The following is a 23,683-nucleotide window of genomic DNA, read 5'->3' as shown; positions in this document are numbered from 1 at the left end:
CCCCTTTGTCTGCCCCCCCTCGTGTCTCCCCCCTCGTGCCCCCCCATCCCCCTCCCCTTGTCTCCCTTTGTGGCCCCCCCCCCTTTGTGGCCCCCTTTTGTGTGTGCCCCCCCTTGACCCCCCCCCTTTGTCCCCCCCTTGTGCCCCCCCCGGGCCTGCCCTCGCCCCGCCCACCCCACTCGGAGGCCACGCCCCCTCCCCGTGGGCGAAGCCCCGCCCAACCCGCCTGGAAGCCCCGCCCACCCCGCCTGGAAGCCCCGCCCACCCCGCCTGGAAGCCCCGCCCACCCCGCCTGGAAGCCCCGCCCACCCCGCCTGGAAGCCCCGCCCACCCGGCCGGAAGCCCCGCCCACCGGGTGTTGTTGCGGGGGGGGGGGGGGCAGCGCCATGGCGGGGCTGGGGCGCGTGCTCGTGCACGTGCGGCGCGGCGGGGAGGGGGGGGCGGCGCGCTTCGGGCAGGTACGGGGGGGGGGGGGGGGGGCAGAAAAAGGGGGGGGGGAGAGCAAAGGGGGGGGGCTTTGGGGGGAGGAGAGTAAGGGAGGGGCTTTTGGGGTGGGGGGGGGCCTTGGGGGGGGAGCAAAGGGGGGGGCATTGGGCGGGAGGGGGGTCGGGGGGGGGTGCAAGGCCGGATTGGCGGGGGGGGGCTCTGAGTGTGCAACGCGGGGGGTGCAGCAAGGTGGGGGAGGTACGGGGGGGGCATGGGGGGGGCACAGCTTGGGGATGGGCATGTATTAGGGGGGCGCATGCAGCGGGGGGGGGGCACAGCTTGGGGGCGTGCAGTGGGGGGGGTGGCACCTAGCGGGGGGGTGCAGCAGGGGGGCGCCAGGCGAGGGGTGCACAGGAGGCAGTGGGTGTCACCCCCCCAACCCTCCCCTCGACCCCCCCCTCGACCCTCCGACCCCCCCCTCGACCCCCCCCTCGACCCTCCGACCCCCCCCCTCGACCCCCCCCCGACCCTCCGACCCCCCCCTCGACACCCCCGACCCCCCCTTGACCCCCCCCAATCCCCCCCTCGACACCCCCAACCCCCCCCTTGACCCCCCCTCGACACCCCCCAACCCCCCCCTTGACCCCCCCTCGACCCCCCCCAACCCCCCCCTTGACCCCCCCTCGACCCCCCCAACCCCCCCCTTGACCCCCCCTTGACCCCCCCAACCCCCCCCTTGACCCCCCCTCATTGCTGGGGGCTCCCCCCCCCCCCCCCTTAGAGCGTCACCGGCGCCTTCTGCGCCCCGCACGAGGACGCGGCGGCCGTGAGCTGCGGGCTGCAGCGCGGCTGCTTCGTCCTGGCCGACGCCGCCTTCCCCGGCTCCACCGAGACCGTCCTGCGGGTGCGTAACGGCCGGGGGGCTGGGGGGGGGACACACACAAACCCTGGGTGTCCCCATCCATCCCCTGACACCCCCCCCCCCCAGAGACCCCCGTTCTGCCCCGCCAAGCTCCTGGGGGCGCAGCCGGCCGCCGAGCTGCGAGGCCGCGGCGTGGAGGCCGCGGTGGCCGTGCTGCTGCAGGCGGGCACCGGCCGCGTCCTGCTCACCCGCCGCGCCGCCGGCCTCCGCGGCTTCCCCAACGTCTGGGTGCCGCCCGGTGAGCCCCTGGGGGGGGGGGGTGGGGGTTGTGGGGGGGGGCACAGGGGTGTGGACCCCCCCACACCCCCAAATCCCCTTCCGCGGGTGCCTCCAAGCCGCTCTCCCTCCCCTGCAGGCGGGCACGCGGAGCCCGATGAGGAGGTGAGGCCGGTGGGGACAGCGCGGGGAGCTCCTGGGGGGGCTCCTGGGGGGCTCCTGGGGGGGGCTGAGGGGGTGCCTGACCCCCCCCCCCCCAAATCATCATCAGCTGCTGGCCGTGGGGCTGCGCGAGCTGCAGGAGGAGACGGGGCTGCGCCTGGCGGCCGGCACCTTCACCTGGAGGCTGCTCGGCCTCTGGGAGGTAACGGCCTCGTCCCCCCCCATCCCCCCTTCCCCGGCCTCGCCGCGGTGCCCCCCCCCGATGACACCCCCCCCCCCCGCAGTCCGTGTACCCCCCCATGCTGAGCCGGGGGCCCCCGCGGCGCCACCACGTCGTCGCCTACCTGCTGCTGTGCTCCGAGGAGCCCCACGAGGAGCTGGAGGTGAGCCCCCTTTTAGTCCCCTGGGGGTTTTTCCCTTTTTTTCCCCCCTTTTTTCCCCCCTTTTTTCCCCCCTTTTTTCCCCCCTTTTTTCCCCCTTTTTTCCCCTTTTTTCCCCTTTTTTTTCCCTTTTCTTCCTTTTTTTTCCCTGCTCTTCCTGCTCTTCCTTCTCTTCCTGCTCTTCCTTCTCCTTTCTTCCTTCTCCTTTCTTCCTTCTCCTTTCCTTTCTTCCTTTCCTTTCTTCCTTTCCTTTTCTTTCTTCCTTTTCTTTCTTCCTTTCTTTCTTCCTTTCTTCCTTTCCTTTCTTCCTTTCCTTTCTTCCTTTCTTTCTTCCTTTCCTTTCTTCCTTTTCTTTCTTCCTTTTCTTTCTTCCTTTCCTTTCTTCCTTTCCTTTCTTCCTTTCCTTTCTTCCTTTCTTTCTTCCTTTCCTTTCTTCCTTTCCTTTCTTCCTTTCCTTTTCTTTCTTCCCTTTCTTCTTTCTTCCTTTCCTTTCTTTTTCTTTCTTCCTTTCCTTTCTTCCTTTCCTTTCTTCTTTTCTTTCTTCCTTTTCTTTCTTCCTTTTCTTTCTTCCTTTTCTTTCTTCCTTTTCTTTCTTCCTTTTCTTTCTTCCTTTTCTTTCTTCCTTTTCTTTCTTCCTTTTCCTTTTTTCTTTCTTCCTTTTTTTCTTCCTTTTCCTTCCTTTTTTTCTTCCTTTTCTTTCTTCCTTTTCTTTCTTCCTTTTCTTTCTTCCTTTTCTTTCTTCCTTTTCTTTCTTCCTTTTCTTTCTTCCTTTTCTTTCTTCCTTTTTTTTTTGCCCCTTCCCCTTTTTTTCCTTGCCCCCCGCCCCCCCCCACTCCGGGCGCTGCTTTGGCTTTCAGGCCAGGCTCAGCCCCAGCGAGAGCGAGGTGAGCGCCTACGCCTGGCTGGAGCCGCGCGTCCTGGAGGCCATCGCAGCCACCGAGGACGGCGCGGGGAGCTCGGGAAGCGTCCCCGGCACGCTGCCGGCCTCCGTCAGGTGAGGCTGGGGGAGAAGGGAGCCTTGGGGGGGGGGGGACACAACACAGGAGCAGCTCCCGTGACCGTTGTGTCCCCCCCCCAGCATCACGGAGGTGAGCGGGGGCTCGCCCCGCGCCACGCAGCTCCCCACGGCCACGCTGCTGAACACGGCGCCAGCCGAGGGGGAGGACGTGGAGCGCGTCAGCACCGGCACCAAGTTCGCCCTTGGGCTCTGGTTGGAGGCCCGGGGGGGGGAGCGGGGGCCAGCAGGGCCCTGAGGCAGCGCCACGGGGCCGGGAGTAAAGGGATTGCACCCAGGGGCTGCGCTCTGCTGCGCCGGGGCCGTGGGTGGTGGGCACCCATCCTGGTGTGGGGAGGGAGAGGGGAGGACAGGGGGGTGATATGGGGGGGGGGGAGGGCAGAGGGGACACGGCTCGGGGCCCAACGGGGGACGTGCCCCCACGATGCTGCCCCCCGGGATGTGGGGTAGGGGCAGGGGGCAGCTCCTGCCCTCGTCCCCTCAGTTGGAGAGGGACCCTCGGGCCAGCACCGGGGTGACGCTGGCTGCACACAAATCCCCCCCCACCCCCCCAAAATGGGATTTCGGGAGATTTTTGGCCCCCCCCCCCCCCCCCCCCCAGCTCGGTGCCGTGGTTTATTGATTTTATTGCATTGGCATAGTCACCGCGGGGACGATACAAGAAGTAAGAAACCTTCCAAGCAGAATACTGTGCGCTGCTCCCCCCGGCCCAACACAACGGGCACGGGTGGTGCTCTGCCTTAAAACTCAGCCAAGGAGCAGTTAAAAAAAGTGCTAAAAAAAAGAAAAAATTGCTACTTGTGCTGCCTGTCCCCCCCCTCCCGCCAGCCTGGCCTCGCACCACGTCCCCGGGCCTCTTGCTCCAGAAATCGGGACCGGAGCAGGGCCACGAGGAGCTGGCGGGGCTGAGCAAGCCCCAGTTCAGCCAGGACACGCAGAAGGCGGCGGGGACGTCGCCGTGAGGGTTACAAACTAAATAAGTTTAAATACATAAATAATCTGTGCAATGGGCGCCGCGCGCACGAGCCCCGCCGGGGTCAGCGCAGCCTTCCTTCAGTCCTCGCCTAGGCGCGCCACGAGGGAAGTCTTTGGAGTTTCCTATGTACAAAAGCTGCAACTGAAAATATAGATCGTCTGCTCTCTGTACAGGTCTGTGCTGGAAATGTTGAAAAGGAGGGGGAAACAAATCTAGAGTTTTGAAAAAAATACGGCGGAATTACACCGGGCAGCGCTGAGCCTGGGGGCGGCGGCGTGGTCGGGGCGCTGCGCTGCCGCCCTCCTGCCCGTGGGGCTCTGTGGGGCTCCCCGACCCCCGCCAAAAAAATCTGCAGAACACAAACCTGGGGCTGAAACCGCAGCCAGGGGCTGTGGCTGTTCCCGGGGGGAGGCACAGCCTCCTCCAGCGTGGCCCCCCCAGGGTCTGCTCCCTGCCCTCGTTGCCTTTTTTCCATTAAAACCGAGGAATTTCCAGCCAGGGCTTGGGCAGGAGAGCCACGGGGCGGTGACGCCTTCCCCACCGCTGCTCCCCGTGAGGACGGACAGACGAGCGCCAGGACAGACGAGCGTCCGCCGGGAGCGATGCAGGCGAAGGCCCTGGCACGGGTCAGGACCAGACCAAGTCCCTCGTGCGCCTCTGGTCCTGCGAGCAGAGCCCGATTCTGGCCGGGGCGCAGCGCCCCCGCCCTGCCCGTGCCCCCCCGGGGCCGTTCCTTCGTCAAACCCTCGGCGGCTCAGCCCCACGGCTGCCACGTCTCAGGGGTGAGCTTCTCCCCCTGCTTCCTCCTCCTTGCACCCCGCAGGAGCTCGCTTTGCTCCCAGGACCCGGGGGGGGGGGAGCGGGGCCGGAGGCGCAGCCGGGGCAGGGCAGGACCCGCTGCAGCGCTCGCGGCCAGCGGGGCGAGGGCAGGCGAGCCGTCACCCCCAGCTCCACGGAGCAGGGCCCTACGGGATATAACCGGCCCTAAAACACCTCCTTAAAGGCAGGGGGGGCGGCTAACCTCCGGCCAGGGGCACTCCGCGGCCCCCGGCGTGCTAAGGAGTGTGCGCACAGCTACGGCCGTGGCCCGGGCACGCCGGCAGCCCCCGGCACGAGCCCTGGGGGCACCGGGGAGGAGCCGCAGCTCGGCGGGGGCACGCGGCGGGGTCCGTCCAGTCCCCAAGGCAGCTCCTGGAAGCCTGCCCTCGCCTCCCGGCCCCGGCAGAGGAACGGCGGCCACGGCGCGGGTCAGTCCAGGGAGATGATGTCCGGCCGGCAGCCCGGGAGCGCGGCGCTGCCGCCCACAGTGCCGCCGTGCCCGTGGCTCTCGCGCAGCGCGCCGGCGGAGACGATGCTGCTGATGCGGCCGGCGGCCGGGCTGCCGGCGCCGTGCGGCGTCCCCATGACGGGGCCCAGGGGACTCATGTTGATGAAGTGGCCGGAGGCGCCTCGGTACTGGAAGAAGTGGCTGAGGGCGTCCTGCTCGTCCAGGGAGGTGATGACGGAGGGGCTGTAGTGCTGCCGAGCGGGAGGAAAGCCCGCGTCAGGAGAAACCAGGCAAGGAGGAAAAAAAAAAAAAGAAAAAAAAGGAAAAAGGAACCAAAAAAACGTACCTGATTTTCACTTTGAAGGAAGGAAAACAAATCCAGACCTAGAGAAATAGAAAGGGGGGGAAATAAATCTCCTGGTGGTGAATAAACCTCTGGCAGGAGGGGGAGCCCAACGGTGCCAACGCGGGGACAGCAGCAGGCGGGTTCGGGCTGCTCCCAGCCCCAGGAACCAGCACCAGCTCTGCTCCTACGACCCCGGTACCTGGCAGCTCGGCAACCTGGTAAACTGGTACGGCCACCAATACAGCTGTGTGGCCCTCAGGGTTGCTGTGTGGCCACCAGGACGGCCGTGTGGCCACCAGTACAGCCGTGTGGCCCCCAGGGTTGCTGTGTGGCCACCAGGACGGCCGTGTGGCCACCAGTATGGCTGGGCAGCCCCCAGTATGGCCGTGCGGCCACCAGGACAGCCGGGCAGCCCCCAGTATGGCTGTGTGGCCACCAGTATGGCCGTGCACGTGCAGGAGCAGCCCCTGGGCCCCGTTACCTTGCAGCTCCGCCGGCGCCGGGTAGGACGTGCGGTACTCGTGGCCGGGGAGGCCGGGGAGGTAGTCGCTGCCGAGCGCGGCTGCGGGGGGGCTGCGGAGCACAGACGACGGCCGGGGGTCGACACTGAGCACCCTGCAAGAGAGAGGGGGGGTGAGGAGCCCCCGAAAGGAGGAGGCTGAGGGCAGAGCTCCCCGGGCGCTTCGCAGGGAAATAAAAACCCGGCCTCGGCGGCGCTGTGGAGGACGACCCCTGCCTCTACCCCCTGTGGGGCACGGGAGGGACGAGCAGGGCTCAGGGCACCGGGGGCTCAGCACCAGGCACACGGGGGGCACCTGGTGGGGCAGGGGGGTCCCAGTGGGGCAGGGTTGGGGGGCTCCCGGCGCTGCCTTACCCCTTGGGGCCAGGCGCCGCGGGCAGAGCCCCGCCGGAGGCCGGGCGCTGCTTCTTGGTGGGCGGCTCCTCCTCGTCGGACGAGCTGTCCAGGGTGAGATCGATGACCTCCACCTTCCTCCTGCCTTCCGCGGGGTTCTTGCCCTCGGGGCTCACCGTGTACACGGAGGCGGCTGCGGAGGCAAAGGGCTGAGGCTCAGAAGCGGAGGCCGGCGGGGTGCTGCCCCCCACAAGCACCACGGCCCCGTCCCAGGGCTTGCAGAGCCAGCACCAGGCCGGCGGCGGGGCCCAGAGGAGCGGCACCCTCGCTCCCGGGGCCAGGTCCCCGCTCCTAGCAGCATTTTTGTCACCCCAGGGGGGGAGCTGAGGTCCCCGAAGGCTCTCTGTAACAGCGGCTTTGGCAAAAAAACGAGGTGTCCGAGAAGGGCTCGGTGACCGCAGCGCCCGTACCCTCGATCCCACTGAAGGCAGCCGGCTGGCACACCTCCTGGCTCTCCTTCCTGGGCCTCATGGGGCACCAGGAGCCGTCCTCCATGAACTGGATCTCGTCGCAGTCCGTGCAGGAGTTCAGAATTTCCATGAACAACCTGTGTGGGGGCGGGGGGGGAGAGGGTGAGCTGGGGAGGGCAGACGCCACCAGGACCCAGGCGTAAAAACGGGGACACACGGGGCTGGGACGACCCTGAGCTGGTGGTCGAAGAGGTAAGACAAATAATCACAGCCCCGAAACCCAGCCCGCGGCTCCCGGCACACGGCAGGGCCCTGCCCGAGCAGCTCCCCCCGACGCTGCCCCTGCAGGGACCGCGGCAAGGAGGCCAAGATTCGGACAAAGGCTCCTTGTTCTTCGGGGAAAACCTCTCCACGTTGGCACGAGAGCAGTTCAGGGGACGGAAATCGGGTTTTCGGTCACTCGGGGCTGCAGCCCACGTACGGGAGCAGCGGGGGACCGGCCGGAGCAGGAGCTGTGACCCCCCCCCGGCTCACCCGTCGATGATCAGGTTGTCGTACGGGGCCTTCTTGTCGCACACGGGGCAGGTCCAGGTGGGCTTCTTCTCGTTCATCTGGAGGTACAGCGCCGCGTCGAAGCACTGCAGGTGGGTGCAGGTGGTGGCTCGGCAGGGCACCACCAGCCTCATCTTGCCCAGCTGGGGGGGGGGCAGGAGGGGAAATGAGTGAGGTTGGCCGCCTGCGACCCCTCCTCACGGCCCCAAGGGTCCTGCTCCCCTCCTGCCCCCTGCATGGCTACCGAGAGGTTCAATTAAACATCAGGGGAGGGTTAACACGCAAGGGAAATGGAGCTTTCCTGGGGGGTTTTGGCCATTTCCCCCCCCCGGGCTCGCTTCCCCCTCCAACAAACGTAGGGGGCAAGGTGAACGACAAGGGTCGGGCGGCGGGCGGCGGGGTTAGCCCAGCAGTTTGGGCCGATCTGGGCAATTTTAGGGTACGGAGGGACGGCTCCGCTGCCACGGGGGGCTCGGGGCTGCCTTTCCCACTGGAGGGGGGCCGCAGCAGCACGAACCGTGGCCTCATAGAGGGGGGGGACACGCCGGGACGTACCGGGCACATGAGGGAGACGCGCAAGCTGGTCGTGGCTATCTCGCTGTCGGGGTCGGCCGTCAGCTTTTCCTTGACTGAAAGGAGAGGGGGGGGGGGAAAAAGAGCTCTGCTTCAGCGCCTGCCTTCTTTTACCCACACGCGTACGCACAGGCATGATTTGAACTCGCACCGTGACCCTCGGTACCCAAACCGCAGGGTTAACAGCTGTTAACGGCCGCGGCACGGAGACGGCTCCTGCCCCACGGATTCTGCCAGCCCCTGCCCCACGGATTCTGCCAGCCCCTGCCCTTACAGGCAGGATTTTGCAGGCTGCCCGCAGAGGGGCAGCGCGGAAGGAAAGGTTTGGACGGAGCAAACGGTGCCCAGAGGGGCTGCGCGTACCCCGGCACCGCTCCCACAGCCCTCGCAGGGGCCAAAAACGTGCCCGAAATAAAACCGGGGCCGGGCGGCGCTCCGAGGGGCAGCTGGGCTCAGAGCCTTGCTCAAGGATGAAAGGAACCCGTGGTCCTCACAGCCTCCACGCTCGGGAAAAGGGGGCTTAAGGGGCAGGCGGGCTGGGACGGGACGGGCACTGGGAGCCCCTGCGTGCTCGCACTGATCTGCCCTGCCCCACGGGCACCGGGAACCCCCCCTGCCCTGCCCCACGGGCACCGGGAACCCCCCCTGCTCTGCCCCACGGGCACCGGGAGCCCCCCCTGCTCTGCCCCACGGGTACCGGGACCCCCACCCGCCCCACGCTCCCCCCCCTCCAGGCACTTACTCAGGGCTCGCGAGTGGTCGGGGTTGCGGATGCCCTTGGCGCGCAGCTTCTGCAGCAGGGTCACCGACGTCAGCTGCTTCACCAGGTACACCGACAGCGAGTAGTGCTGCGGGAGAGGCGCCGCGGCTCAGCCCCGGGGGCCGTGCCCCTAAATACAGCCCCACGTCCCGTTCCCCCCCCCTCCCCGGCGCCAGCACCCCGTGGGGAACGCCCGCGGCATGCGGCGCGGAGGCAGCGCTGCTGCTGCTGCTGCCTGGGGGGGGCGGGGAAGGGGGGGGGGGTTGTCGTTATTTAATTTTATCCGGGCTCATTTCATCGCCCTCCCCAGGCGCTGCTCACCCACCCGGCCGAACTCCGCGGACCAGTTGACGACGATCGTATTGGGGACGGTGGCCGAGAGCCGCGCCAGGGGCGTGATGTTGACGGGGCGGCTCGGGCGCTTCGGCTCGGCGCCGTTCTTCGTGGGCGGGAGGTAGCCCTGCCGGGAAGGAAAGGTTTCCTACAGCGAGGGAAATCCCCCCCTGGGGGGGTCAGGCCCTGTAGGAGAACCCCCAGCCCCGCGTCCCCATGGCACGGCACACCCCTGGATGCCTCACAACGCATCCCGGAGCCTCTTAACCCCAAATCCTCCCCAGGTCCCCCAAGTTGGGTCCCTGAGCGCTGCCACGACCTCGGCCTCGTGCCCCCCCCCGGGCATCACGGTGAGGAACGGGCAGGGTTCGGCCCACGGGATCCCAGATTTACTCACGGGCAGGGGGCAGAGCTTGCCGTTGACCTTGACGAACAAATTGGGAGGGAAGTAATCCTCCTGGGGACAGCTGGTCTCGCACAGGCAGAACCTGCGGGGCAGGGGGGAGGAAGAGAGGGGAATTTTGGGGAAGGGGGAGGCATCTCGGGGAAGGGGGACGTGTTTTGGGGAGGCATTTTGGGGCAGCATTTCGGGGAGGGGAGGCGTTTTGGGGAGGGGAAGGCATTTGGGGAAGGGGAAGCTCTGCCAGGGGGTGAGCGTCGGGCGCGAGCCTCCCCGGCCCCGCTCATTTTTTTCCACTTTTCCCTTTTTTATTTCCCTGCTTGCTCTCCTCGCATCTTTAAGGGCAGCGACTGGGTCGGACAGTGAAAAACGCTCACGTTTTAAGCTTTTTTCTGGCCTCTTGCACTGCCTTTTGCAACGGGTCAAAAAAATGGAGAGGGGAGCGGAGGGCGCCGTGCACGAGGGCGCAAAGCTCGGAGCGAGACCTGGCCCTGCTGCACCGAAATTATTCAAAAACGAGCACGTGCGGGGGCACGGGGCAGGGGGAGGGACGAGGACAGGCGCCCTTGGCCTCATGGGGCTCAGCACCCCCGGGTTTGGTGCCCGGGGTGACCGCCACGCCGTGCCGAGCGCCCCCGGCCCCGCAGCGCGGCACAAGCGAGCACCAGCTCGGGGAGCGGGCTGGGGGGGGGGCGCTCATCAGGAGGACGCGGGCTTAATTAGGGCCTTACCTTAATTGCACCTGGACGGTGTAATCACATTTAGCACCCGGCAGGAGGTCTCTGCGAGAAGGAAGGCGCTCAGCCCGCCGGCGGTGGCCGCAGCCCCAGCAGCCCGACACCTCACCGGTGCCGGGCGCTGACCCCAGGACCATTTTTTTACCCCCCAGACCATTTTTTTTTTTACCCCCCAGACCATTTTTTTTACCCCCAGGACCATTTTTTCACCCCATTTTCCCATTAATCCCTCTCCACGGGCTGCCAGAGCCAGCACCGCGCCTCCCACCAGCCCAGCACCCGCCCCGGCCCCCCAGTGCCAGAGCCGAGGGGTGGGCAGGACGCAGGACCTGCTCCCCCCCCTCACCCTGGGACCCCCCCCGGGTCCCCCACACCCCTCACCGTGAGGAGAGGATCTGCTGGACCTGCTGCGGGGTGAGCGCAAAGGTGAAGTGCGCCTCCTCGAAGCGCTGGCTGCTCGTGGACGCTGCGGGGAACGAAGGCGCTCAGCGCCACGGGCACCACGAAGCTCGCGGAGCCCACGGGCCTGTGCCAGAACCCCCCCGGGGACAGCACGCCTCGTCTTTTTGGGCCGATATCGACCGAGTCCTGCCCGTTCGGACCCAGCACCCTGCCCTCCCTCCGACCAAACCCCCCCCCCGGGGGGGCATCAGGAGGGCACAAACCCACGTGGAGCTGCCCTGCACCACGGGCACCACCGCGAAAGGGCTTTGGGGGGGGGAGAACACGCTCCCAAAGCTCCCCCGGCCGTGTCACCAACTCCTCCACCCCCGGGGGGGGGCCGCCGGCGGCACGTACCGAGCGTGGTGGGCTTGATCAGCTCGTCGTAGACGTCGTAGAAGGGCAGCCTCCTCATGGTCACGTCGGGGTGCACCGGGTGGGCCGGCGGCGCCAGGTGCGGGGCGTCCGCCTCGCGCTTGGGTCCCAGCGCGGGCAGCGGGGGCAGCAGGGCCGCCGGCAGCGGCGCCGCGCCGCGCTCGTAGGGCAGGGGGCAGGCGGCGCTCGGAGGCAGCGCGGCGGCGGCGGCGGGGAGCTGCCCCGGGGGGACGTGGAGCACGGGGAGGTCGGAGGGGGCCAGGGCTTTCCTGGGGAACCTGCGGCGGTACAGCTCCTTGATCTTCATCTGCACGGCGGGGCTGCAGCCGGAGCGGAGCAGCTGCAGCGCCTTGGCCAGCAGCTCGTGCTTCCTCCCGCTCTTGTTCCTCCCGGCGAAGCCCAGGAGCACTTGGAGCTCCGACACCCTAAAGCTCAGGACCATGTGCTGCAAGAGACGCAAACGGGCGCCGTCACCGCCGCGCCGGCCCCGAGCCGCGGCCGGACCAGCCGGGAGGCAGCGGAGGTGGAAATATTCGGGGGGGGGTGGGTGTGTTTTGGGGCGCTTTGCTCCGGGCTTGGAGCTCCAAGCGCAGCGTCGCTGTCCCCCGAGGTCGGTTGGGTGGCCTCCCCTCAAACTCTTGCTTTTAGGGCCAATCCTGCGCTCAGAGCTTGAGGTTTTGTCGCCCTCCGGCACCGGCACAGCCTCGAAGGCCACCATGGACCGGCGGAGGGAGGCTGAGCCCACCGGGACCACGCTGCCAGCACCCACCACGTCAGCAGGACGCGTGCCCGGGCCCCACCGATGCCCAGCGGGGCTCAGCTCCTGCTGCACGCGGGGCTCCGGCGACTCCCCGCGGTGCAAAGGGACCCCGGGGGCACCCGGAGCCGTACGGGTTGCCTCGGCCCCGATACGAGACGCGCGGGACGGGGACCGAGGGCTGCCCCCGCCGGCACGCGGCGGGGCCGATTCGGAAAGCGACCGGAGCAGAGCCCAAAGAGCACCGAGGTCCCCCCGTGAGTTCCACGGGGAATCGTGGTCGCGGAGGGCGCGCAGCTCCCAGACTCGGGGTCGTTGCAGCGCGGGGTCGTTACGGCACTAATTGCTGCCGGCCCGCCAGGAAGGCTCCAGGGCAGCTGCACGGGGAGGTCACGGCACCCACCGACCGACCGTGGGGGGAAAAAAAAGAAGGGTTTGGGGCTGCCAGAGGCACCTCACGGCTGCAGGACGCGCCGTGCGCCCCCGAAGCGGAGCAGCCGAGGAAGGGGGACGTCGAGGTCCCGCGGGACCGGCCCGTCGCCGCCGGGGAGCCGCAGCAGGACAGCGGCGGTGCTCAGCGGCTCGACGCTAACACCAAACGCCCCCGGCGCTGGCACAAAATGCCCCCGTCACCCCCACCCCGGGGCTCTTCTCCGCACCCGCCGGGATCGCTGCTCCGAGGGCAGAGCGGGGGGGAAAGCACCCCCGCGCTCCCGGGGCCGCATCCGGCACGGGCTGAGCCCGCGGCCGCCGCCGGCTCCTCTCCTCGCAGGGCAGTCGCCGGCGTTTTGGCCTCCGAAGAAAGGAAGGGGTCCGGGCCAAGCGCGGGCTTTATAAGGAGAAATGAGCTCGTTTTCGGCTGGCTCGGCTCGCTTGCACAACGAGACCCAGATGGGGAACGGCTCGAAGCAGCGCTGGGCTGGGAGGGCGAAGGGGGGGGCTCGGGGAGGTGGCCGAGGAGCCGAGACGTGGAGCGGGAGCCCCAAAAACGCCCGGGAATAGCAAAACCGGTGCCTGGCCCCCCCTCTGAGGGCACAGACGGGTAGGGGGGGGCTGCCCCCAGCCTGCCAGCCCCGTCCCCAAACCGCAGAGCGCCGGGGCTGGAGCTCGGACCCCGTGCCGGTGTCACTAACGCCGCGCCGCCCGGCAGGGCGCCTACCGCTGAGCCGGCGAAGCCACGCACGGTTTTAGGGGAAGGAGGAAAACCGGGCCACGAAACAGCACCAAAATTTGGGCAGGGTGCTGCTGGAAAGGTCAGAGGCAGGCACTGCTCCGGGGAACCACGCTCCTGCTGCCAGAAAGGTGCCGGCGCCCCGGCGGTCCCGGCGCAGGGACCAGCTCGGACCTACAGCACGGCCTGCGGGAAAACGTCTCAAACGCCAGCGAGGACCAAAAAAATAATAATAATAATAAAAAAAAAAATCAGCTTTGGAATTAGTTACCGGGGGCAATTTCCTATTCCGCAGCCGGGTGGGCAAGGGCGGTTACACGCTCTGACTCCTAAAAACGAGAAAAAGAGAGTGGCGGGGGCTGGAACCCGGCCGGCCGCCGGCGCTGGGGGGGGTCCCGCGCCGTGCCCGTGGCATCGCCACGCCGCTCCTCCTGCTCGCCCCACGGCGCTGCCCCACAGAAATCCCCCCCCGCAATGGGGCCGGGGGGTTGGGGGGGGGGCTCCGCACCGCCACCGCCTCGCTGCTCTCCGCCGCCGCGTGCCCGAGCCCCCCCGGGGCGCTCCGCGGAGGGGCTGCGAGGCTCCCGCTGCTGCTCCGGGACGGGACCCCAGCCCCGTCCCCACCTCCCCGGGGGTCCTGCGCCCACCTTCTTCACCCCCACTCCCCTAAAAAGCCCCCCAGGCTGCCCCACACCTGCCTCTGGCTGCCTGCCGGCGCTGTCTCGCTCCCCCCCCCCCCGGCCCCACACGTCTCCTCGGAGCCCCCCAGCCCCACAGATCCCCCTCCGTACCCTACGCTCGACCACCATCCCCTCGCTGCCAGCCCCACAGAGCCCTCTGCTGCCCCACAGACCCTGCCGGAGCCCCCCCACTGCCCGACCCCAGCCCCGCAGACCCCTCAGCCCCTCACTGCCTGGCCCCAGCCCCACACATCCCCTCAGCCCCACACATCCCCACACGTCCCTACAGCCCCACACGTCCCCCCACTGCCTGACCCTAGCCCCCCACAGCCTGACCCCATCCCCACAGCCCCACAGCCCCACACGTCCCCCCACAGCCTGACCCCATCCCCACAGCCCCACACAACCCCCCTACAGCCCCACACGTCCCCCCACAGCCTAACCCTAGCCCCTCACTGCCTGACCCCATCCCCACAGCCCCACACAACCCCCCACAGCCCCACACGACCCCCACAGCCTGACCCTACCACCTCAGCCCCACAACCCTACAGCCCCCCACTGCCCGTCCCCGTCCCTTCGGCCCCCCAACCCCTCGCTGCCTGATCCCCCCTCCTCGGCCCCACAGCCCCACACGTCCCCCCGCTGCCTGACCCTAACCCCACAGCCCCCCAACCCCTCGCTGCCTGTCCCCAGCCCCACACGTCCCCCTGCCTGTCCCCAGCCCCTCAGCCCCACAACCCCACAGCCCCCCTCTGCCTGTCCCCGGCCCCACAGCCCCACACGTCCCCCCGCTGCCTGTCTCCATCCCCACGGCCCCCCCCGGCCCCCCCCCGGCCCCACACGTCCCCCTGCCCGACCCCAACCCCGGCCCCCCGCGCCCCCCCCCCCCCACCTTCAGCTCCGCCGCCTCCGCCATCTTGGGACATGGCGGCCGCGGCCGGGCCCAGGGACCGGGGGCAAATTCCGCGCCCGGCCGCGGCCGCAGCGGGGCGGGGATGGGGGGGGGGGGGGGGGAGGAAAGGGGGCGGGGGGGGCGGGCAGGGAGCGTCGCGAAACTCCGCGCACGGCGCTGCCGCAACGGGGGGGGGGGAATGGGGGGATTCTGGGGGGCTGGGGGGGGCTGGGGGGCCGGGCGTCTATGGGGTGGGCGTCTATGGGGAGGGGGGCTCCTATGGGGCCGAGTTTCTGGGGGGGGGGTTCTATGGGGCCGGGCTTCTATGGGGCTGGGCTTGTATAGGGTGGGCTTGTATAGGGTGGGCTTCTATGGGGTGGGGTTCTGGGGGGTGGGGTTCTATGGGGTGGGCGTCTATGGGGGGGGGCTTCTACGGGGGGGGGGCTTCTATGGGGCCGAGTTTCCGGGGGGGTTTCTGTGGGGTCGGGTTTCTATGGGGCTGGGCTTCTATGGAGTGGGCTTCTATAGGGTGGGCTTCTATGGGGTGGGCTTCTGGGGGGGGGGGCTTCTATGGGGCCGAGTTTCTGGGGGGGGGCTTCTGTGGGGTCGGGTTTCTATGGGGCTGGGCTTGTATGGGGTGGGCTTCTATGGGGAGGGGTTCTATGGGGAGGGGTTCTATGGGGTGGGGTTCTAGGGGGGGGGGCTTCTATGGGGCCGAGTTTCCGGGGGGGGGGTTTCTGTGGGGTCGGGTTTCTATGGGGTGGGCTTCTATGGGGAGCGGTTCTATGGGGTGGGGTTCTATGGGGTGGGCGTCTATGGGGGGGGGCTTCTATGGGGTGGGCTTCTGGGGGGGGGGGGGGGCTTCTATGGGGCCGAGTTTCCGGGGGGGGTTTCTGTGGGGTCGGGTTTCTATGGGGCTGGGCTTCTATGGAGTGGGCTTCTATAGGGTGGGCTTCTATAGGGTGGGCTTCTATGGGGCCGAGTTTCTGGGGGGGGGCTTCTGTGGGGTGGGGTTTCTATGGGGCTGGGCTTGTATAGGGTGGGCTTCTATGGGGAGGGGTTCTATGGGGTGGGGTTCTATGGGGGGGGGCTTCTATGGGGCCGAGTTTCCGGGGGGGGGGGGGCTTCTGTGGGGTCGGGTTTCTATGGGGTGGGCTCGTATAGGGTGGGCTTCTATGGGGTGGGTTTCTGTGGGGCCGGGTTTCTATGGGGTGGGCTTCTAAAGGGTGAGCTTCTATGGGGAGGGGTTCTATGGGGTGGGCTTCTATGCGGCCAGGTTTCTGGCGGAACCTCTCTCAATTATTTTTCAACGATCCTGGGAATTTGGGGAGGTCCCGGTAGACTGGAAGCTGGCAAATGTTGTGCCGATTTACAAGAAGGGTCAGAAAGAAGGCCCTAGCAATTACAGGCCTGTCAGTCTCACGTCAGTGCCTGGTAAAATCGTGGAGAAGATGGTTCTCGAACTTATTGAGGCTCACCTGGGGGACAAAGCAGTCATCGGTCCCAGCCAGCATGGGTTTGTGAAGGGCAGGTCCTGCCTAACTAACCTGATTTCCTTTTATGATAAGATCACCCGTATGATGGACCAAGGGAAACCAGCTGATGTGATCTTTTTGGACTTCAGCAAGGCTTTTGACACGGTTTCCCATAGGATCCTACTGGACAAAATGTCCACCATACAGCTAAATAAAAACATCATGCGATGGGTGAGCAATTGGCTAACGGGCAGGGCCCAAAGGGTTATGGTAAATGGGGCTGCGTCAGGCTGGCGGGCGGTCACCAGTGGGGTCCCTCAAGGCTCCATTTTAGGGCCGGTACTTTTCAATATTTTTATAAACGATCTGGATGTAGGAATAGAAGGTATTGTGAGCAAGTTTGCTGATGACACCAAACTCGGAGGAGTTGTGGACTCGAATGAGGGTGGAAAGGCCTTGCAGAGGGATCTGGATAGGTTGGAGAGCTGGGCGATCACCAACCGCATGAAGTTCAATAGGAGCAAGTGCCGGGTCCTGCACCTGGGACGGGGAAACCCTGGCTGCACGTACAGACTGGGCAATGAGACGCTGGAGAGCAGCGTAGAGGGGTTCTATGGGGTGGGCTTCTATGCGGCCAGGTTTCTATGGGGTGGGCTTCTACTGGGGGGGGCTTCTGTGGGGTGGGCTTCTGTGGGGAGGGGTTTTATGGGGTGGGTTTCTGTGGGGCCGGCTTCTATGGGAACCAGGTTTCTATGAGGACCGGCCCTCTGTGGGACCAGGACTCTGTAGGGACTGGGCTTCTGTGGGACTGGGACTGTGTGGGGCCAGTTGTCTGTGGGGCTGGGACGCTGTGGAGTCAGCCTCTGGGGTCGGGATGCTGTGGGGTCGTTGTCCGCGGGGCCAGGCTTCTACGGAGCTGGATTCCTGCATGGCCGCGCTCCTGTAGGGCCGCGACGCTGTAGGGCCAGGTTCCTATGGGGTCAGGACGCTGGGGACTGGGCCTCTGTGGGGCCAGGCTTTTATGGGGACCGGGACTCTGCGGGGCCGTAATGGCCGCCGGTGTCAGACCCCACAGGGTCTCCTCCCCCCACCCCCCCCCATAGACCCCCATCCCCTCCCCACGCCCCCGACCCCAAGGACGAGGCGCTGTGGGGCCGCCAGCTCCGCTTTAATGCCGGGCCGGATCCTGCCCTCGCTCCTCCGCCCGCAGGATGCGCAGCAGCCGCCCGTGCACCGCCTCGTCCATGAAGCCCTGCGGGAGCAGCAGCAAGGGGGGGGTAGCGGGGGCACCCCCCCCAAAAAAAAAAAAAAAACACACAAAAACCTTTTTTTGCCTGCCCCAATCCCGCAGGAATTCCCCCCAAAACGGGAGCGCGGGCTCCTACCTGAGCGGCGCTGAGCAGGTGGCTCCGGTACACGGCCACCACGTCCCGGTGGGCTTTCTGCTGGACCTGGGGGCACGGGGACAGGGTGGGCACGGGGACGGGCTGGGGGGGGGTCCCCGTGGGGTCGGGGGGAGGAGGGGGGAACACGCGGGGACCCGGCCCCACCTGGAGCTGCAGCCGCAGCCGGGCGCCGTCGCTGCGCGCCGCCAGCACCGCCGCCGCCAGCGCCTCCGCCTCCGCCAGCAGCTGCTTGGTCTGGGGCACGGCCACGGGGACACGGCCACGGGGACACGGCCACGGGGACACGGCCACGGGGACACAGCTCTGTGATGCCCTGTGCCGGGGGTGGCTCGCCCCCCCCGGGGGTCCCAGCCCCAAGGGAGGGTGGGGTGGGAAGGGGGAGAGGGGGAATAGGGTGGGGATGGGGGCAGGATGGGGATGGGGACGGGAACGGGGATGGGGATGGGATGGGAATGGGATGGTGATGGGGACAGGGATGGGAAGGGGATGGGGTGGGAATGGGATAGTGATAGGGACAAGGATGGGATGGGATGGGAATGGGATAGTGATGGGGACAGCAATGGGATGGGAACCAGGATGGGATGGCAACGGGATGGGGATGGGGATGGGAATGGGATGGGGATGGGAATGGGATGGGATTGGGACGGAGACAGCAATGGGATGGGGATGGGACAGTGATGGGGATGGCAATGGGAGCGGGATGGTGATGGGGCGGTGACGGGAAGGGGCCAGCGATGGGATTGGGGCGGTGATGGGAAAGGGCTGGCGGTGGGACGGGGCCAGTGACGGGGCCAGCGATGGGAAGGGGCCAGCGGCAGCGATGGGTGCAGGGACGGGGAGGGGACGGGCAGCGATGGGGAAGGGACGGTGACGGGAAGGGGGCAGCAGCCCGGCCTCACCTTGGCCTCCCTGTCCCGGAGGGCGGCGCTGAGCTCGCCCACCCTGGCACTGAGCCTCCCCAGGGTCCTCTCCAGCCCCTGCACCTTCTCCCGCAGCTCCCGCGCCTCCTGCTCCCGCTCGGCCTCCCTGGCCTCCGCCTCCTCCTTGGCCCTGCGCTCGGCAGCGGCGGCGGCCTCCCAGCGCCTGGCCTCAGCCCTGGCCTCCTCCAGCCTCTCCTGCAGCACCCGCGCCCCCCCAGCAGCCTCCGCTTCCCCCGGCCGGGTGCCTGGCGCGGTGCTGAGCCCCCCCGTCCCCTCGCCCCGCGGCCCCTCTCCGCCGTCCCCGTCCTCGCCGGGGCGGCCTCCTCTCCCCGCAGCCTCCTCGGCCTCCATCTCGGCCACGAGCTGCAGGGCCTCGTGCTGGGACCTCAGCAGCGCCTCCAGCCGCCGCTGCAGCTCCCGCAGGACGCAGGCGTCAGTGCGGGGGCCGCCGGCCTCATCCTGCACCCCCTGGCCCAGGCGGTCCCGCAGCGCCTCCAGCTCCCGCCGCTGCCCCGCCAGCCTCCGCCGCAGCCTCGTTGCCTCCTCCCGCTTGGCCTCCAGCGCCCGGGCCATGGCGGCCACCCGGGTCCCCGCTTCCACCGCCGGCCCCGCACCGGGGTCCCGCTCCCGCAGCGCCCGCAGCTCCTCCCGCAGCCTCTCCCGCTCGCGGCCCAGCCGGGCCAGCTCGCCCAGGAGGCTCCCGTTGCGCTCCTTCAGCTCCTGCACCTCCTGCTCCAAGCCTGGCCTCCTGCCCTCCGCCTCTGCGCCCCGTCCCGCTCCCTCCTGGGGGGCGCGGGGCCCCCCCAGCCCCCTGCCGTGGGTCCCGTCGGCGCGGCTCAGCGCCTGCTCCAGCCCCGGCGCCGCCAGGCTGCTGCGCACAGCACCCGCGGGCTCGGCCTCTTCCTCAGCCTTCCTCCTCGCCAGCTCCTGCGCGTGCTCGGCCGGCGGGGCGAGGCAGGGGCCTTCCTCATCATCCTCATCCTCGGCCGCGCTGCTGGTGCCGGGTGGGGGCCGCGCCGGGTCCTGCACCCGCTGGTGGATGCTGGGGGCAGGGGCGCGCTGGGTGCGCTCCTGCCGCAGCACCGTCACCCGCCGGGTGCCACGCTCACCCCGCTCCTCCTCTTCCTCCTCTTCCTCCTTTTTCTCCTCCTCCTCCTCCTCCTCGCTGCTGCTGCCACAGCCCGGGGGGACCTGCGGGCCGAGGCAGTGGGGTGCAGCCCCCAGCCACACCGTGGGTCCCCAGGGACCAGGGTGCTGCCCCCCACCCCGAGCCCCCTACCTGCGGCTCGGGGTCCCCAGCGCCACCCGATCCGTTCTCTGCCGGCAGAACGAGAAGAAAAAAAGACCTTTTTTCCCCCTTTTTCTGATAAAAAACCACCGAGGGAGGCCGCGGGGGCACAGCGGGGGGGGCTCACCTCGGTGCGCGTGGCTGCGGCCGGGCCGGGCGTCGTGGCCCCCGCGCTCCTCGGCCCCGTGGCGCAGGAGCTGTGCAGCTGCCTCCGTGCCACCGTGCTCGCGGGCCAGGACCAGGGCTGTCCTGAGGGATGGGGACAGGGACAGTGGGGTGGCACGGGGGCACAAGGGCACGGTAGCACAGGGACAAGGTGGTGCAGCCCCCTCCCCAGCCCTATATATCTTATATTCCCCCCGTCACCCCGCTCCCAAGGGACCGCTCCCCGCACCGGTGCCCCTCGGAGACCAAGGACCCCGTCGGGGCTGCCATCGCGCGGGGCGCTTCCAGGGTGCCCCAGGAAGCAGCGCGGTCCCCACGCACGGGTGGGTGAGTAGAGCCCCCAGATCCCCCCCCCCCCACACACACCCCACGAGCCCTCCCCGTGTCCCCAGGGCCGCTCACTTCTTGTTCCCGTCGGTGAGGTCGGGGTCGGCGCCGCTCTGCAGGAGCTGGGCGCAGACGGCGGCGTGGTTCCCCCGTGCCGCCAGCATCAGGGGCGTCTGGCCGTGCTGGGGGGGCACGGAGCCGCCGTCAGCCCCCGCCACCCCCAGGTCCCCACCACCCCCCCAGGTCCCTGCCACCCCCCCAAGTCCCCGCTCACGGCATCAGCGACGTCCAGCGGGGCCCCGTGGGCGCAGAGCAGCAGCACGCTGGAGGCGCAGCCCGAGGAGGCTGCAGGGGGGCAGTGTGAGCACGGGGCCGGCTCCCCCGGGGGGGCCGAGGGGTGAAGCCCCCCGCCCGTCCCAGCCCAGGGTCCCCCGGCACTCACCGGCCCAGTGCAGGGGGGTGCGGTGCTGCCCGTCCATGTGGCGCGTGTCGGCGCCGTACTGCGGGGGACGGGGGCACGGGAAGGAGCCTGGGGGTCCTGCCCTGCGCCCCCATCCCTGTCCCCATCCTCATCCCCATCCACATCCCTCTTCTTGTCCCCATCATCAGCCCCATTTCTGTCCTGTCCCCATCCTTGTCCCCGCTCTTATCCCAGTTCTCACCCCCATCCCTGTTCCTATGCACATCCCTGTCCTTGTTCCCATCCCTGTCCCTGTCCCCATCCTCATCCCACTCTCAGTCTCGTGTTTATCCCCATCCCCATCCCCACCTCCCTCTCCAGCCCCATTCCTGTCCCCATCCCTTTCCTCACCCCTTCCCTTGTCCCCATCCCCGCCCCCATTCCCATCCCTGCCCCTCATCCCCTTCTACCTCCATCCCTGTCCTCGTCCCCGCTCCTGTCCCCATCCCCACTCCTGTCCCCGTCCTGTCTCCATCCCCACCCATCCCTGTTCCCATCGTGTCCCCATCCCTGTCTCCGTCCCGTCTCCATCCCTGTCCCCATCGTGACCCCATCGTGTCCCCATCCCTGTCCCCATCCCATCTCCATCCCTGTCCTCATCCCTGTCCCCATCGTGTCCCCATCCCCGTCCCCATCCCCGTCGCCGCGGGGCCGGTACCTGCAGCAGGACCTTGACGCACTGGGGCTGGCAGGCGATGGTGGCCAGGTGCAGCGCGGTGCTGCCTGCAAGAGCGGCTGGCACCGGGGGCCGCGGGGACACCGAGGGGGGGACACCGAGGACGTGGCCACTGGAGAACCCCCCCCCCAGCTGCAAACACGGGGACCCCGCACCCCTGGGACCCCGAGGACCCCACACCCTGGCCCCGCAAGACGCGCGCTCCTGGTCACCCCAAGGGGACACCGGGGCCGGGTACTGGACACGGCCTCAGCGCAGAGCTGTGCCCCCAAACTGGGGCACAAGGGGGGGGTCCCCGTGGTGCCCCCCGCTCACCGTCATCGTTCTGCGCGTCGGCGGGGGCCCCGTGGGCCAGCAGCAGCGTCAGGCACTCGGTCAGCCCCTTGGCGGCGGCCAGGTGGAGGCTGCAAGGGGGCGAGGGGCGGCTGCCACCCAGGGGTCCCAGCAGCCATGCCCTGACCCCCCCCGGCCCCCCCCCCGCCCCCGTGTCCCCGAGGCGTGCGGGGGGCCGTACGTACGCAGATTGCCCCGCGGCGTTGAGCTTGGCGGGCCGGGCGGCTCTGCGGGAGGCGAGGGCGCCCACCCTGCCCACGTCGCCCCTCTCCACCGCTTCCAGCAGCTTCTGGTCCCGCTTGCTCCAGCGCTGAGCCTGGGTGGGGGGCGGGCAGCTCGGGTGGGGGGGGGGACCCCTCCCCTCCGAGCACCCGCTGTGCTCTGACCCCAAAGGCTCGGCTCAGCCTGGCCCCGGTTTTGGGGTGCCCCCACGTCCCCATCCCTTGGTGCAACACCTTGAGGCTGAGCCATATTTCGGGGCGTGCCTCTGCCCCGCAGCGCTTGGGGGGGGCCCGGGGCCCTGCCTCAGTTTCCCTTCTCGTTCCGCAGCAGCCTCCCTGCCCCCCCCCCAAAAAAAGGACGGGGACATGGGGACACCGCACAGGGACCGGTGGCAGCCGGGGAGCCGGGCGGTGGCGCCTGAGCGTGTCGCTGCCTGCGCCTGCACGCCCGGTTTGTCGGGGTGCTGCCGTGCCAGGCGCTGCGACCGCTGTGGGTGGGCACCGGGACCAGCACCGGGACTGGGACCGGCACTGGGACCAGTTTGGTGCCGAGCATTAGGGTCCAGCCCCCAGACTGTTGCCATTGGGACCAGGTTTGGGGCCAAGCATTAGGGTGCAACGGGGACCCGCGCTGGGGTGACCCCTCCATGCACCGGGGGCCGTCTGGTGGCAGGGGACCCCCGCAACCCCCCCCGTGCCCCACAGGAGCACCCCCAGCGCTCCCAAGGCACCCCAGCAGCGGGGCCCCCAGCCCCCCTACGTCCTGCTGGGCACCTGGAGGGGGGGGTCCCCAACCCCAGGACACCCCCGGTCCCCGCGACTCACCGCCACGGGCGAGCTGGAGCAGGAGAAGACGCGCTTCATGGGGGCTGCGCGCCCGCACGGGGGGGGGGGGTCCCCGAGGCCGAGGCCGCCGTCCCGCAGCGAGGCCGGGCGGTGCTGGGTGCGGCGAGCGGGGTGTGGGCGCGTTGGGTGCACGGGGCGTGGTGTGGGTGCGCTGGGTGCGCTGGGTGCGCTGGGTGCACTGGGTGCGTTGGGTGCGTTGGGCGCGCACCCTCCGGGCTCGGCCCCCGGCACCTCCCCGCGCCCATATATTTTTTTTGGGGGGGGAACCGCTGCTCCCCCCTGCCCACCCCGCAGCGCCCGCGGCACAACTTAGCTCCAAACAGGTTTTTATTTTAAATTTTTTTTAATTATTTTCCTTTTTTCTATTTTTTTTTTCATTTTTTTTTTCAGTGAAACCGAGGGAGGACGACAGATTGCGGCCGCTTCTGGCGGGGCCGCTCCCACCCCAGGGGGGTTTCTGTGGTGCCCCCCCACCCCCCGACCGACCCCAAACCCAGAGTCTTGGGGCAGGGGGTGGCTCAGGCTCGCCCCCCCCCCCCGGGGACGTCACGGCCATCCCAGCGCCGCTCACAGCGGGGATGGATCCTGCCCCGCACTGGGACGCACTGGGACGTACTGGGACCCCCCCCACTCCCCAACATGGGGTCACATTTGGGAATTGCTGGCCCTACTGGGCGGGGAGGGGGGGGCACTGGGGGCCAGTTTGCAGCCCCCAGCCCCAACCCTGCCCCCCCGCCAGCTGCCTCCTCCCACCCCAATAAGACAAAATAAATAAATTAATCAGGGGGGGGGGGGATGTCGGCCCCAAACCACTGCCCCCCCCCCCCCAGGCTTGTAGGATGGGGTGGGGAAGACGACCCCA

The 23,683-nt window shown here is 68.5% G+C and overlaps 3 protein-coding genes across 7 annotated transcripts; 1 reads left to right on the top strand and 2 right to left on the bottom strand.

The window, feature by feature from the left end:
• The first annotated feature begins 312 nt into the window (after positions 1 to 312).
• On the top strand, positions 313 to 4,267 carry NUDT17 (nudix hydrolase 17). Of its 2 annotated transcripts, XM_066985868.1 has the most exons (8): positions 313 to 458; positions 1,208 to 1,330; positions 1,415 to 1,586; positions 1,704 to 1,729; positions 1,836 to 1,928; positions 2,011 to 2,109; positions 2,964 to 3,100; positions 3,185 to 3,487. In XM_066985868.1, exons 1-8 carry the CDS (start codon positions 387 to 389, stop codon positions 3,357 to 3,359), a joined length of 897 nt encoding a protein of 298 aa, XP_066841969.1. In that variant the 5' UTR covers positions 313 to 386; the 3' UTR covers positions 3,360 to 3,487. The 2 variants fall into 2 exon arrangements, with proteins under 2 accessions (XP_066841969.1, XP_066841968.1); XM_066985867.1 differs by lacking the exon at positions 1,704 to 1,729 and having other exon boundaries at positions 3,185 to 4,267.
• PIAS3 (protein inhibitor of activated STAT 3) lies at positions 3,731 to 14,814 on the bottom strand. Of its 4 annotated transcripts, XM_066985864.1 has the most exons (15): positions 14,705 to 14,803; positions 13,404 to 13,461; positions 11,187 to 11,649; positions 10,770 to 10,854; positions 10,383 to 10,433; positions 9,649 to 9,739; positions 9,244 to 9,378; positions 8,901 to 9,006; positions 8,141 to 8,214; positions 7,568 to 7,728; positions 7,034 to 7,170; positions 6,585 to 6,756; positions 6,192 to 6,325; positions 5,711 to 5,748; positions 3,731 to 5,615 (listed from the first exon to the last, which is right to left on the bottom strand). In XM_066985864.1, the coding sequence occupies exons 3-15, from the start codon at positions 11,644 to 11,646 to the stop codon at positions 5,346 to 5,348; spliced, it is 1,914 nt and encodes a 637-aa protein (XP_066841965.1). In that variant the 5' UTR covers positions 11,647 to 11,649; positions 13,404 to 13,461; positions 14,705 to 14,803; the 3' UTR covers positions 3,731 to 5,345. The 4 variants fall into 4 exon arrangements, with proteins under 4 accessions (XP_066841965.1, XP_066841964.1, XP_066841966.1 ...); XM_066985863.1 differs by lacking the exon at positions 13,404 to 13,461 and having other exon boundaries at positions 14,705 to 14,814; XM_066985865.1 differs by lacking the exon at positions 14,705 to 14,803 and having other exon boundaries at positions 13,404 to 13,836.
• A 2,516-nt stretch (positions 14,815 to 17,330) lies between these two features.
• On the bottom strand, positions 17,331 to 23,112 carry ANKRD35 (ankyrin repeat domain 35). The gene is made up of 13 exons (XM_066985862.1): positions 22,801 to 23,112; positions 21,940 to 22,070; positions 21,737 to 21,825; positions 21,404 to 21,468; positions 20,728 to 20,785; positions 20,560 to 20,630; positions 20,361 to 20,467; positions 19,921 to 20,042; positions 19,785 to 19,822; positions 18,485 to 19,696; positions 17,730 to 17,819; positions 17,565 to 17,630; positions 17,331 to 17,431 (listed from the first exon to the last, which is right to left on the bottom strand). The coding sequence occupies exons 1-13, from the start codon at positions 22,837 to 22,839 to the stop codon at positions 17,348 to 17,350; spliced, it is 2,172 nt and encodes a 723-aa protein (XP_066841963.1). The 5' UTR covers positions 22,840 to 23,112; the 3' UTR covers positions 17,331 to 17,347.
• Positions 23,113 to 23,683: the final 571 nt, after the last annotated feature.

Source organism: Anser cygnoides, chromosome 33 (genome assembly GCF_040182565.1).
Source record: "Anser cygnoides isolate HZ-2024a breed goose chromosome 33, Taihu_goose_T2T_genome, whole genome shotgun sequence".
NCBI lineage: Eukaryota > Metazoa > Chordata > Aves > Anseriformes > Anatidae > Anser > Anser cygnoides.
The sequence above is the reverse complement of the archived record's forward strand: the minus strand, read 5'-3'. Positions and strand labels throughout refer to the sequence as shown.

Coding starts and splice junctions, on each gene's coding strand:
- NUDT17 (XM_066985867.1), top strand. CDS start 387: ATGGCGGGGCTGGGGCGCGTGCTCGTGCACGTGCGGCGCGGCGGGGAG. Junction 2,110..2,963: donor AGCCCCACGAGGAGCTGGAG/GTGAGCCCCCTT, acceptor TTTGGCTTTCAG/GCCAGGCTCAGCCCCAGCGA. Junction 3,101..3,184: donor ACGCTGCCGGCCTCCGTCAG/GTGAGGCTGGGG, acceptor TCCCCCCCCCAG/CATCACGGAGGTGAGCGGGG.
- PIAS3 (XM_066985863.1), bottom strand. CDS start 14,728: ATGGCGGAGGCGGCGGAGCTGAAG. Junction 9,007..9,243: donor GGTCCGCGGAGTTCGGCCGG/GTGGGTGAGCAG, acceptor CCTCTCCCGCAG/CACTACTCGCTGTCGGTGTA. Junction 6,757..7,033: donor TGCCTTCAGTGGGATCGAGG/GTACGGGCGCTG, acceptor TTGCCTCCGCAG/CCGCCTCCGTGTACACGGTG.
- ANKRD35 (XM_066985862.1), bottom strand. CDS start 22,839: ATGAAGCGCGTCTTCTCCTGCTCCAGCTCGCCCGTGGCG. Junction 20,043..20,360: donor CTCACCGACGGGAACAAGAA/GTGAGCGGCCCT, acceptor CCCATCCCTCAG/GACAGCCCTGGTCCTGGCCC. Junction 17,432..17,564: donor ACCTGCTCAGCGCCGCTCAG/GTAGGAGCCCGC, acceptor CTGCTCCCGCAG/GGCTTCATGGACGAGGCGGT.